The 13,456-nt window shown below is 55.6% G+C and overlaps 1 protein-coding gene across 3 annotated transcripts in view; it reads right to left on the minus strand.

The window, feature by feature from the left end:
• The window catches only part of SEMA7A (semaphorin 7A (JohnMiltonHagen blood group)), a 139,710-nt gene that overhangs the window by 15,389 nt on the left and 110,865 nt on the right, over positions 1–13,456 (minus strand). For 2 of the 3 annotated variants that reach the window (XM_062612170.1, XM_062612168.1), the window contains exon 1: positions 9,737–9,902. The exons of the other annotated variant lie outside the window; for it this stretch is intronic. In XM_062612170.1, the coding sequence (XP_062468154.1) occupies positions 9,737–9,848 (112 nt within the window). In that variant the 5' untranslated portion in view covers positions 9,849–9,902. Of the gene's footprint in view, positions 1–9,736; positions 9,903–13,456 lie in introns of those variants that run through there. 3 annotated transcript variants of the gene reach the window in all.

Raw genomic sequence — 13,456 nt, forward strand, 5'->3', positions numbered from 1 at the left:
CCTGGGTCTCATCCTCTGCACCTGTACCAGGAGCGCTCAGCTGCCACCAACGTGGCCCGGCCGTGAGTCAGGCCTGACTCTGTGCTCACACCTGCTTTTGGGAACACAGGAGCCGTTTTGCCTCGATGACACCCATCCCTCTTCCGCTCCCGCTTCCCCGCGCACGCAGGATGCATGACAAACAGCTCAGCACGCAGAAACCAACCGCTATCCTTGGGAATGTGATCCACATCCACTGCCCTAGTCACCCACTGGGGGGGTCAGGGCTCCTGCTCCCAGCTCTGACAACACCCCGCAGGGCAGTCCCAGTTTCACTATTGAAACTGGGAGGACAATCCCTGGATTTCCGACTTGCGTGACCAGTACCAGCTCCAGGAGCAGATGACAGGAGCATGGGAAGTCACGACACCCACCCCAGAGGGATGCAGGCACCCCAGGAGGGCTGCCACGGGTCCCCTCCATCCCTGGGAGGAGGACTGGAGCGCACCGCACTGCTCCCATCCCAGAGCCATGTGCCGTCTGTCTCCCCAGCTCCACGATGAATGCCGGCAGGAATTCAGAGATGATCCATGGGTCTTTTTTTAGATCATCTATAAATTCCCAAGTTGAGACATTTCAGCGGGAACAAGCGTGCCTCCAGGAGCTGCTGTGCTCACCAAGCTGCTGGGCTCTCCTTCCCTCTGACTTTGCCCAAAGGGAGAGATGTGACACGAGGTAAGTGGGGAAGTGCTCACCCCCCTTCCCAAAGCATGGACAAGCAGTCTCATGGGCTTCTGGAACTCTGTAACAGCAATAAACCAAGGGGTTTCTATAGGAACAACTTGTCTCTAGGTGAGGTGAACCGGAGAGGATGTCCGGGGGGGGGTTTGCTCTGACCTGCCATGCGGTAATTGCATGGTCTCAACACGAGTTGCAATGTGCCCCACGGGAAACAAAACACTTTTGTGGGAGGGGTTTCTGGGAAAGGGGTGAAAATGCAACTTAAAAGTGTGAAACCACCCTCCTCACCCCAACCCGCCCTGCTGCTGCCCCCTCGCTTTAGCTGCAGCCCCAGAGCCGGTGTCCTTGCTGCTACCCCTCAGTGCTGGGAAGCAGAGGCACAGGAAGGCCAAAAGATCACCCCGCAGGGAGCATCACTCGGTGCCCAGGGCAGCCCCGCACCGCTCGGGTTCAGTGCTCCAACACCAGTCATATCCCACAGACAACAACATCAACACAGCAGGACAAACACCACCCATTGCCCTGCAGAATCCTACCCCTCTAGAGCCCTCCCAAAGCCAAGTATCATCCTCGTCTCCCTCCATCCCTTTTGCCTACCTATGCAGCATGGCACAACGTAGGAGACTGGGAGCATGGGCACAAGCTGGTGCCCACCAGCCTGGTGCATCCCAGGAGGGGTTTGTGCTGCCTGCTTTCCCCCCTTGGTCTCCCCTCTCACCTTCCTTTCAGAATGCTTGCAGGGATCTCCCCCCTAGGACTCCTCTGCGGTCCCCCACAAGTCAAAAGGCACTGGGGAGCAGCAGTGGAAACCAGGCAGCCAGAGAGTGTTAAAAGCCTCTCTTGCTGTAGTGGGATCATAGACACGAGTGGTTCCTGCTCCTTAAAGCCCTCTCCTGGGGACCACGCAGCTCCCTGCCGTGGGGAGACCCATGACCGTGAGAGCCAAAGGGTAAATGGGTCAAACCACCCCTGGTGTGGGCATCAGTCACCTCTTGTGTCCTTCACAACCCCTCCCACCAGGGCAGGGAAGGGCAATGGCCAGGCAGGGCAACAAGAAGCAGCTGCCTTTGCTTTAGCCAAATGGTGCCACAAATGCCTCCCAAGAGCACGTGTGTGCCCAGAAAGGATGGAGTAAGGCAAACGGTTTCCCAGGGAAGGCAAAGCGCTTTCTCATCAGTTCAGGGAGGGTAAAAGCACTGACTGGAATTTTTCCATGCCCTCCATCCTGTAGGAAATGCTGTTCAGTTCCCGAAAGCAGCACAGCTCAGAGCAAGGGCTGCGTGCTACCCTCCTTTCTGTTATCCTTATCTGTGGCCTTCACACAGCAGAGCAGAGAACCCAGCACTGGGCAGCACAAGCAACCTGCAGGAGGCTGGAGAGGATGTGGGGGCCGTGTGCGTGCTAAGGGGCGCATGCACTTGTGGGAACCCCAGAGCAGAGAGGTGCGAGAGCACAGAGAGGGGACACGCAGCTGGGGAGCCCACATTACCCATACCCAGCCCTGATGCCTTGCACATCTCGTTCCTCTTATCTGCAGCTCACAGCAAGTCAGAACAACGGGTTTAATCTGCTTGATATTTCGCATCCTGTCTCTCCCCCAAGACAGTTTGGAGACGAGCAGCATTTAATCATCTGCCAACAAACCTCACGCTATCCCTCCTCACACCCCTCCCCAGCTGCTTCCTACTCCCTCCAAGCACCCCTCTGAAGGAGAGAGAAGGCCATGGGTATCACATACCAGTAACACCTACATACAGGACTTCTCCACCCTTGGCCAGCCTACATTCCCAGCTGCCTCCATAGGATGCTGCTTGCCTTTTCCCTGCCTTCTTCCCCTGAAGACCCTGCCATCATGAGGTACTCATGTGACTGCTTGCTGCTGCCCTCAAGAGATCCCTGCCACCAATAGCAAAACGCTCCGGAGCAGAGGAAACAATTGAGCCTGCATTATTGGGGATCTATCCTACAAAAGCTCGCAGCTTGTGTGCAATCCAAATGCCCGGGAGCGCGGCGCTGGCACAGTGGAAAGGCTCAGCTCCCAGAGCAGGCTCTAACTAGACAAATATACTGTTTTAGAGTTACTGCAGAAGGCAAATATCCTGGCACGATCCTGATTTTCGCTCTATTTCTGGTAAGCTCCGGAGTGCCTTTGGCAGCAGGCAGCAGCATTCAGGGCTGGGGTGAGCTAGGGCAGGAAGAACGAGGGGATAAAAAGCCTCTCTTGGTTTGGAAACCCAGCTGCTGGGCATGGGGGTGCTGGCTCGAAAGCTCTTCTGAGAGCTATGCAGTCTATATCCCCTCCGTGAGGGGCCTCAGAGCCAGAGCCAGCATCAGTCCCCAGCAACAAAAGAGCCCCCTAACCTGCAGCAGGGAGGGAACGAGCCTTGAATTCAAAGCTTGTGCCACCACCAGGCAGGGCTTCATGCACACGGGCAGCGCTGCAAGGCTCCGCTCACGCTCCCAAGGCTCAAACCGGAGCGATTCCCACTCCAGGCACGATGGATTTCTGCTTCTGAAACACAAAAAGACCCCATGCCAGGCATGGCAGTGGTTTGTACGCATGCTAACACGTTACCAATAGCCCCTGCCCTCCTCCTCCGTGCTCACCCCCCCCCCAAATTATGCAGCACTGAAGCCTGTGCCATTGCAAGATGAGTCCAGAGGCTTTGATTTCATGGTGCAGCTTGTCATCCAGCAGGTACGCTTCTCCCTAGCAGCCTGAAACTGAGCTGCTGGTTGCACCCTACCGATTGCGGGGGCTATATTTAGAGCCAGGTTTTGTTCCTTCCCAAAAGCCATTCTTCTGGAGATCCTAATGACAGTCCTGAGCTGCGCCGTGTTCCTGCCGGAAGCGGGGGAACTTCGGCCTGTGATTATGCTATTTCATCATATGGTCACTGGAAAACAGCAGAACAACAAAGGGATGGGTTTAGCAGCTGCCTCTCCCACTATGAAGGTCGGTTTCCAGAGACTGATTTACCACAAAAAGCCTGACAGGATAAAAACTGCCCTGAGCACCTTTATGAGCATCCACCAGCAAAGCAGCCGCTCTCCCTTTTAGCTCCATTGGAGCCATCTCCCACCTCCCTGCTGCTGCTTAAGGCAGGGCAGCTGGAAACCCCTTCTCCCAGCACAGGTGAGGATAACCAGGAGGTGGGCACAGGGCAAGGGGACTTCTGCAGTCCCCTGTGGAGCCTCTGCAGAGGTTTAAAGGTGAGAAGCAAGATCTGCAGCTCTGGAGCGCGCCTGACGTTTCAGTTCCCTATAGAAATCAGATGAGGCTATGCACGGAGCAAAGGGACTTCCTCATTAGATTGGGAAGGGCCCTGTTGTGCTCTCTGTCGTGCTCCTACCTGCTGCTGTAAGGCTTCCCATCCCTGTGAGGAGCATGAGATAGGTCTCAGCCCCTCAGTCTTCCTGTCAGGGAGGGCCATGCAGACCTTCCAGCACCCCCATTCTGCCTGCTTGACCCCCACCCCCAAGTAACACACAAGACCCAGACTTCTCACACCCCTCCCTGGCTGCATCCTATGATTCGATAATTACTCAGCCTGGGAAAGCCAAACCACTGTGTTATAGTCATCTGAAACCAGACACTCGCATCAGCCTTTCCAAAACTGGCCTTGATCCAAGACACGAGCAAACCCAATGGCCCGGGGGTGTTGGGAGCAGCCCGAGGGCCAGTGTCTGGGCTGGGAATGCCCATGCATTCCTCAAGGAACTTCCCACAGCTCCTTCGACTTGCGATGGCCTCTCCCATGCAGTCCAGGCATGCCTGATAAAGGCAAACAGTTTAACCCAAGTGGGGTTAAGCTATTTAACTATTAAAGAGTTAAAACTATCAACTACAAAAGAGTTTAACCCAAGTGGGTCATTAGGTGTGGAGTCATCGCTGCAGAAGGCTGCTGACACCAGCCACGAGGGTTCAAACTCTAGTTACAGCACTAGAGAAGCAAAGCTGTCATCAAGGGCAGCATCAGGTTTATTACACAAAACCTGCTGCTCCAGACTTAAACTGCTCTGCAATTATAAGCAAGGGGCAGAGATGCTTCCGCATTCAGCTCCTGTGGCACTCGTACAGCACTCCCCTGTCGCACCAGACGCAGTTAGACACAGCCTACTACACCGGGTGGAGCTGGGACTCAAAAGAGTGCCCAACAGGAGGAACAAGTCCTATTCTTGGAGCAACCAAGAATAGCTGCACACCATAGGATGTAGGTGGCTGCAAAAGAAGCAATTTCATCCTTCTAACCCACCTTCCAGCCCTTTTCCTGCATACAGGCTTCTTTAAAAAGCATCTTGTACTCAGGACTTTGATTTAGTTTGGCTTCAAGTGCTCCGGCTCTGATTTAGTTTGGCTTCAAGCGCTCCGGCTCTGATTTAGTTTGGCTTCAAACACTCCGGCTCTGATTTAGTTTGGCCTTGCTTTAAGACTACACCAACTCCAGATCACCTTCCCAGGCCAGTCCTCTGCACTTCTGACCCTGAATGAGCCTCTGGCTCTTTCCCAGCCCTTTTTCAATGCAGCAGCCACAACTCGGATGACTCTGCCCATCCCCGTTGTTGTGTCGTGCTCTCGAACAGGAGGTGGTTGTGATTCACTCGCTGGGTTTGTTTGCTTTGTTTTTCCCTGTTCAATCTGCACAGAGGAAAAAATATTTGCCACCAACATTTTAGGAGAGCAGCATCCCCCACCCTGCGAAAAGCAGCCATCTGCAGGAAACAGCATTGCTGGGAAAGTGAGAAGCTTCCTCCTGGAAATGTCAACGCTCCGAGAGCTGCATGTGAAACTGTCCTAACAAAGATGCTTCACACCCGTGGGACCACGGGAGAAGACAGTGCAGCTGTCAGCGAGGAGTGAAGCTGGTGCTGGCATCGCAGTCCTGCAGCTTGCCACCATTCCCCATCAGTACGAGGCCGGACCCACCTCTCCCCAGCTCTCTCTGGATGCGGTGTTGATGCTCCAGCGGGCACGAGGAGCTCCCGCAGCACTCGGAGGTGCTGGCACAGCTTTCCCAGGGCAAGGTGAGCTTGGCAGAGCCAAGGAGCTATTGCAGGCAGCTTCCAGGAACTGCCGTGTCAACACCCCCGTCACCCAGGGCAGGCTGCAGGCAGTGGACCCAGCCCAGGAAACCCAAGGCCAAGTGCTTCTTTTCCCCTCATGGGAGCTGCAAGCTCCACACCAGCTCAGAACCTGTCCTCCCTTCCAGCTTCATCTGTCCGGGAGCGATAGGAGAAGAATTAAACTGACCCCATCCTACCCCAAGGTGTAAATGCAGCAGGCAATGAGAGAAGGGCTGTGAGTTTATCTCGCTCTTTGCACGAGTAAAGAGAGACAAAACAACCTCAAGCATGGTACTAGCTAAAAATCCCTTCTGTGCAGCACCAAAGGCCCCAGGCTACAGCGGCCTGACCCAGCCCTGAGGCTGCTCCCTGTGCTCCTCTGCTCCCCTCATGCTCGGTGACTTTCCGGTCAGGAGACAGTCAGGCTGGGATGCGGCATCCCGCTCCATACAGAGGGGCTGTATCCTCCCAGCCCGGGGACACAGCTGTCTCCAGCTCTGCAGAGCAAACACCATCCCTGCTGACAAGCAAAAGCTCCGTGTGGGATGTGAATGCACCTTCTTCAAAGCAAAGCCCAGCTGGTCAGCGTTGAGTCAGGAGAATACACAGAGGCAGGGGGAGGATGGGAATAAAAGGGAAGAGAAGCCAGAACATGGTGTGCAAGGTTGAAGCACTCACTTCTGCACCAGGCTGCTAAGGCTGAACTCCCTCCCACTCTGCAGATCTCAACACAGGGAACTTGCCATCTCCAATCTGCCTTCATTAGGACACTGGGGAGGGGGGAATGGCCAGGAGAGACCCGGCCCCAGCTGCGTGCTGGGCCAGCTGCAGCGGGGAATGGGGACAAAGCCCTTGTCAGTAAAAACGACCTTGAGCACTTCAGCTGTGACCAGAGGTCCGGAGCTGCCCTCAGCCCTTTGCTCCCTGTGTCCTTCTCCTGAGAGGAAGAAATCCTGCACAGTCAGATGTGCTTTCAAGTAACTGATTACCCAGCCCCGAGGGCTGCCTACCCGGGCTGGGGGCTCCAGCCCTCCCTTTGGTGGCAAACGCTCCCAAGCACGTGTTGAAACCGGGCTGATCGTGGGGGACAGCACACCCCTTCCTCACCTCCTCATGGCCTGCGGTGTCAGGGAGGCAAAGGAAAGGCAGGACAGCAGCCCCGGCCTCGGGGCTGGCTTTGTGCACACTCTATACACGCTACTTTATACCTAGAAAGGCACATCTGCAGAACGCCGTGCTCCAGTTACCCACTGCCCTGGCCCCACACCACATCCAAGTGCCCAGAACTGTGATGTTACTTCAATCCAGAAGCTCCGTGCACCAAGTCAGGCTGACTGTGCCTTCAGACCTGAGCTCAGGTTGTGCCACCTAAACCCAGCTGCATTTTCTTCCCAGCTCGCCACGTCCCATCACCCATTTCTTGCTGTGAAACCGGACAATGAGGGATCATGGGGCAAAGCATCGGAGCGGTTCAGGGTGCTTGCAGCCAGCCCAGGGTGCTGGTGAGGAGAGCAAGGCTGAGGGATGGAAGGGCCGCTGCAGCTTTGCCCAGCACCAATGTCCCCCTCCCCAATAGCACTGCAGTGCAAGGGCAGGATCCCTCACACGCACTGTTCGCTCCTGGAGGAGCTTCGCACTTCACCCGCAGGGCTGTAGCATCTCAAGGTGTCACTGCTGAGGCTGTGCCATACCTGGTGCTACTGATGGGCTGTGGCATGTAAGAAACTGAATGACACAAAGAGCTGCCAGCTCCTGCAGAGCCCAGGGCCAAGGCCAGTGCTGCACCACTGCAAAGGCAACAAGCACCCATGCAGACAGCCCGGATCGCTGCTCTTCCCCATCAGCTCCCAGCACCCAGGAGCAGGGCTGGAGCAGCAAAGCAAGCTCTGCAGCCTTGTCACCCCAGGGCAAGAGATTAGCCTGCCTACTTGGATGCACACAGCAGCAATGTGCTGACCTGCAGGTTTTGCTTTGAACTGTCTGCAGGATTAGAGAAGTTATAAGGCACTCTGGCACCCACAGCATCCCCTTTGCCCCTCAGCCATTGCTTCACCGTCCACAAGAGCCTCCTCTCTGCCCTACTCCTCTCCCACAGACCCTACTCCTGAAGGGTGGAGGTTACAGCAAGCAGAATGTGATCTGTTAAATAGGACACAGGACTGCCAGTAATGAGTGTGCCACACAGCTACGCCTGATACCTCCCTAATTGAAATCCCTCTTGGCCCGTGTCCCAGCTAAGCTCTTAAAAGACAGAAGCAGAGATGAGCACAAGCTGATCCCCTTGCAGTGAAGCGTCCTAACACTAATTGGCTTCAGTGTGTCTCAGCGACAGATTCTCCTTGTGTTCAGTGTCGGGAAAGCCACCCTCTGATTCTGGGAAAGGCCAGACTGACAGTGCCTAAAGGGGCTACAGGAAACCTGGAGAGGGGCTTTGGACAAGGGCCTGTAGGGACAGGCCAAGGGGAATGGCTTGAACCTGCCAGAGGGGAGACTGAGATGAGCTCTTAGGCAGAAGCTCTTCCCTGGGAGGGTGCTGAGGCGCTGGCACAGGGTGCCCAGAGAAGCTGTGGCTGCCCCATCCCTGGCAGTGTTCAAGGCCAGGTTGGACACAGGGGCTTGGAGCAAGCTGCTCTAGTGGAAGGTGTCCCTGCCCGTGGCAGGGGTTGGGACTGGATGAGCTTTAAAATCCTTTCAACCCAAACCCTCCTGGGATTCTATGCCCCTACTCCGCATGCATGGCAAGCACAGCCCATGGAGGCAAGGTTCAAACCAACCCCTCGAACCCTTTCTCACTCCTCAGCAGTTTCACTCCAGGACAGTCGTTTCCAACCACACCAGCACCCAGCAAATCAACTTCCGCCCTTCTTTCCTGTAAGCAGGGCAAGGGAACCAGTCTATGGAGAACCGCATGACCCCCATCCTCTGCCCGGTCGCAGGCTCTGTGCCTTCCCCCACCTCGCATCCCCTTTCCTGAGCCACTTCATTTGCCAGCCGACAAAACAAGCGGCACAATACCAGGAGCAACCCTTCCCCGCTCTGCCTGTCCCCTTTGTGCGCAGAGGGGACACCCCTGAGCCAGGCACCCACCGCCCTCCACCCGCCCGCAGCGCTGGGCCTGCAGGGAAAGGGCATCCTCAAGAACAGCAGCGTAACAGATGGCCCAGAATAAACCATGGGAAATTGGGGTCCTCTGAAGTTGTCAGCGAATGGGGGAGACAGAGGAGCTGTTGTACTGCAGAGCAGCGTGAGAGCCGCAGCTCAGCTCCTCGCGGCTTAACAACCGCCAGCACCCCGGGGACAAGACGGGGGCTTTTGTTAAAGCTTCCCCAGAGGGGATGGATCCAAAAGCTTGGAAGAGACGCGATAAAAGCAGGCAGCGGTCGCCTGCTCTTTTCAACAGCCGAAGCCTGGGCTGTCCTCTAAGCTTGCTGCTTGAAAACAGGTCTTTGTTCAGCTCGTGCTTAGAGCAGAGCCGGTTCTAAGTCCTTGCGTGCCGTTTCACATGTATATATTTTGTCAGAGAATAGAGATCTCGGGCAAATATTTACTCGCTGAACTCAGTGCTAAGTACAACAGATGAATAGGAAATTAACTGCAGGCTGCAAGCACACTTCATTTCTCTCTGCAAGTTCGAGGGAATGGTTACTGTGGCTGCTTCAGGGCTTTCACAGCCTTCCCTAGACCCGGCTTGCGGGAAAACGCATTGGCAACGGAAAAAGACAAGGACTCAGAAGGAACAAGGCTCTAAAAATCCAGTTCAAAGCACCCAAGGGAGGCAGAAGCCCCTTCCGGAGAGCAGCGCCTGTGCTAACGGAGGCCAAAAGTCTCCCCGAAGGGACAAAGGGAAGGAACAGCCCAACTCCCCTCCAAAGGCACAGGTAGAACCCCCCCCACCCCGGCGCAGGGAGCAGCTGCACCCAGCGCTGCCGCAGCCCCGCTCCGCGGCACTCACCTTGGGGAGCTGCGATGATCCTGGGGTTCACCTTGGAGCGCCCCGCTGCCCAGCCGCACAGCAGGCAGCCCCACAGGGCCAGCGCCAGCCCCACCGGCCGCCTCCTGCCCATGGCGAGCTGCGGAGCGAGCAGCGAGCCCCGGCTTTGCCGAGCCTGACAACTGCAGCGCTGGCTCTGCGAGACAACCAATAGATGGGAGCAGAGGGGCGGGACTCCTCCCGAGCGCCTCAGCACCTGGGTTTGTGCAGGGCTTTCATGGGGGTTTTGGTCCTTCCTTCTTATCCCACCCCCCTTCTTCTGTAAGGGGAAGGTGGGAGTCTGATGGCTTTGCTCGCACTGGGGCTCTTCAGCAAAGGTGCAGCTGGCCCAAGGCTTGCAAACAACTTAACCCCACATATGCAAGAGGAATATTAAGGTTGATACGAGGCAAAGAAGAATGCAGATAACGTGCACTGAAGAAGTCAACAGCAGGCAAGGGTACAGAGACAGGTAACAAAGAACTACCGCTCCCAGTCATTAAACAGGAGAACGTGGAGGCCAGAAAGTCCTGCCCCGATATTAACAAGGCTGCAGGAACCACTTGCTAGAATAAGACCCCCCCCTCTGCCACCAGGAGGATGCAGCAAGGCTGCAGCACATCTTGTGTGCCAGCTCTCTTCCTGTTCCTGCTACCAGAATAGCAAAGGGCCACTTCTAGCAAAGCCACATACTGCTCAAATCTATTCATCATTGGAAGTCAGGAACCCTACGAGACAAGCAGCAGGGATGTGGTGATGACTGTGTCCTGCATCCGGGGTCACACCCCCCTTTGCCAGACCAGCCAAACTCATGCTTGGGAGTGTGGGAGTGAGCTGGGGTGAAGAAATCACCCCCTTTCCCAAGATCCTGCCTCTTCCCTTGTGATGCTGCTGTCCTCCCACAGGACAGGGTGCTGAGGCACCAGCCTTTGGAAAGTCACTTTGCTCTGCCAAACCTCCCCATCCTCCTGAGTGCCCATCAGGAGGCCGGGAAGAGCCGATGTGAAGCACTGTGAGGTTTGCTAATGAGAAGAGCAGGGAATTACGTGCAAGGAAAGCCAGGTTGGACGTGAGCAGAATAGGAGAACCCCATGGGGAACTGGGAAGGCTGAGAGAGACGCAGCTGCACTCTTTAAAGTTGGTATTGAAGCATTGAAGCTAGAGCCAGGACTGCTGTGCTCCTGCAGATGAACAGTGGCAGGGCAAGGGGGGGCAGTTTGGAGGAAGCAAGAAACTAATGAGGCAGCTAATGGTGAATTTTAAGGACCCACAGGAATTCCCCCAATCAACTTGAAACACAGGGTTTCATCTTTCCCTTTAAGCAAGCATCTGCTTGGGTAATGACAGGATGATAACACAGGGAACATTCTGCTTTCTCACTTTCAGCCATGGTAAGTCCCAGCCTTGAATCACTTTGTGTTCTTGCTCACCTCGAAACAACAGCCCCTTTCCCCCCATCAGAGGCGGCCCCATTGCTTCCAGAGGTGCTAAACCCTGTTATCACTCGTTTTCTTGCAGAAAAGCCTTCCAAAACCCCATCTCATTCATTCAGACTCTCCCACACTCAGGGGTGACAAAGAAACATCATTTGTACATCAACAGCCTGAGCCACGCAGCCCATGCTGGCTCCGTTAGAAACACGGGACTTAGCATTCTGCACCACCCCAAATTTGGGCTCCACTATGAGAGCTGCATACGTTATGATCTGCTTTGCCTTTTATGACACGACGCAGCTGGTGGGCTGGGAAATGGGCTTTCAACTCCCACTCTTGACTGAGTTGCCAACTGGAAACACAGAAGGGTTCTGATCAGAGCTGAACGAGGAGTTTCTGCCTCATTAGAACAGTAAATCCTTTGCTTTTCCCTCTTCCTCTGCCCCCATCGAAACCAGCTGGGCACTCCGCATGGTTTGCTTTTAGGGGTGCTTTTCTTCCTACCTACAGATAAACACAGTGCTCCTGTGTGTAAAATTCAGCTTCAAACTGCCCCAAGACTTTGGACGCATTCAGCTCTGGGCTCTTTCGACTTCAACACGAGACCACTCCATCTCCTAGACCAGGAGCTGAGCCACGCCATGAATATAACTGTATCATGGTCCTGGATTCAGAACGATGCTGTAGCATCATCTCCTGAGACTCAGGAGGCAGCCTGGTGCCTAAAAATGAAAGACAAAGCTCCACGAGAGCACTGCCTGCAGCTCAGCAGAGGAGCCTGCAGCAGGGGAGGAAAAAGTGAGCGGTGGAACATGAAAATACACAGGAACATCCCACCCAAAGCAGCGGTTACAGCTCTTCAAATGAACGGGGTGCACCAAAGCTGAGCTTTCACCCACTGCTGCCCCCAGAAGCTACAGCTCCCCTTAGCATCCTTTCTCCTCCCCACAAGCTCCTTCAGGGCAGCAGCAGCCTGAGCCTGACTGCGGCTGCAGAAACATCAGGAGAGCATTGGGAAAGCAACTCCAGCCGCTGGGCAACATCTGCAGGGCCAAGTGGCAGAGTGGGAGAAGAGCCCACCATGAGTCCTTCCCAAGGGCAGGGCTGTCCCGCAGCACACACAGCACAGTGCAATGCTCACATGGTGCTCCCAAGCCCACCCTGTGCGCTGGGGAAGAGCCTAGAGCTGATGTCAGGGTTGCTCCAACCCTGTCCCAGTTTGCAGGAGGTGCTGAGCACAGAACAGGGCCCTGAATACACCCTGAAACCTGCTGTGCATTGACTACACACCCACCCAAAGCAGGCAAGTGCTCTTGTGAGAGAGTCTGTTTGCTCAGCCACATCCCATGTCCTCCACTAGCCAACAAGAAGTGTTGACACAAGCGATGTGATTCCGGGCACAGCCCCTCCTGCAGAGGTTTCCATCTGCTCCCCTCAAGTATCAGAACTTCCACAGTGCAACTTATGTGCAGCTTTTTCCAGATCATGCTGCTCGGTTCCAAGACGGATCAGGAGCAGCTTCCCCCGAGGAACCTGTAAAAAGCATCAAGCACAGATTTTCCTCGGGAGGAACAGTTCTGTTCATCACTGCAGACAGGCTGCTGGATGTCTGTGGCCCAGGCAGTGTAACTGTGATGAAACCTCCCTTTTTACTTGACATCTTCTCATTAGAGAGGAGCTGAACACCTTGTCAGTGACAGGAGCAGCGGGACTGAGCACCCTCAGCAAGCGTGCTGATGACACCGAGCTGTGTGGTGCAGTGACACGCTGGAAGGGATGGGATCCAGAGGGACCTGGACAGATGGGACCATGTGAACCTCATGGAGTTCAACAAGGCCAAGGGCAAGGTCCTGACCCTGGGGCAGGGCAATCCCAGCACAAACAGAGCCTGGGAGAGTCTGGAGGGAGCAGCCATGAGGAGAACGACTTGGGGGTGTTGGGTGAGGAGCAGCTCCCCGTGACCTGGCTTCAGTGTGGGCTTGAGCCCAGAACCCCCCCGTGTGCTGGGCTGCACCCCCAGAGCGTGAGCAGCAGCTCAGGGAGGGGATCCTGCCCCTCTGCTGTGCTCTGGGGAGACCCCCCCTGAAGCCCTGACCCAGCTCTGGGGCAGCAGCACAAGAGGGACGTGGAGCTGTTGGAGAGAGGCCAGAGGAGGCCATGGAGATGCTGCGAGGGCTGGAGCAGCTCTGCTCTGGAGCCAGGCTGAGAGAGCTGGGCTGGGGCAGCTTGGACAAGAGAAGGCTCCTGAAGGGGAGACCTGAGAGCAGCT

This window comes from Pezoporus occidentalis, unplaced genomic scaffold (genome assembly GCF_034315485.1).
Source record: "Pezoporus occidentalis ecotype Australia unplaced genomic scaffold, CSIRO_AGI_Poc_V1 ctg159, whole genome shotgun sequence".
Classification (NCBI taxonomy): Eukaryota; Metazoa; Chordata; class Aves; order Psittaciformes; family Psittacidae; genus Pezoporus; species Pezoporus occidentalis.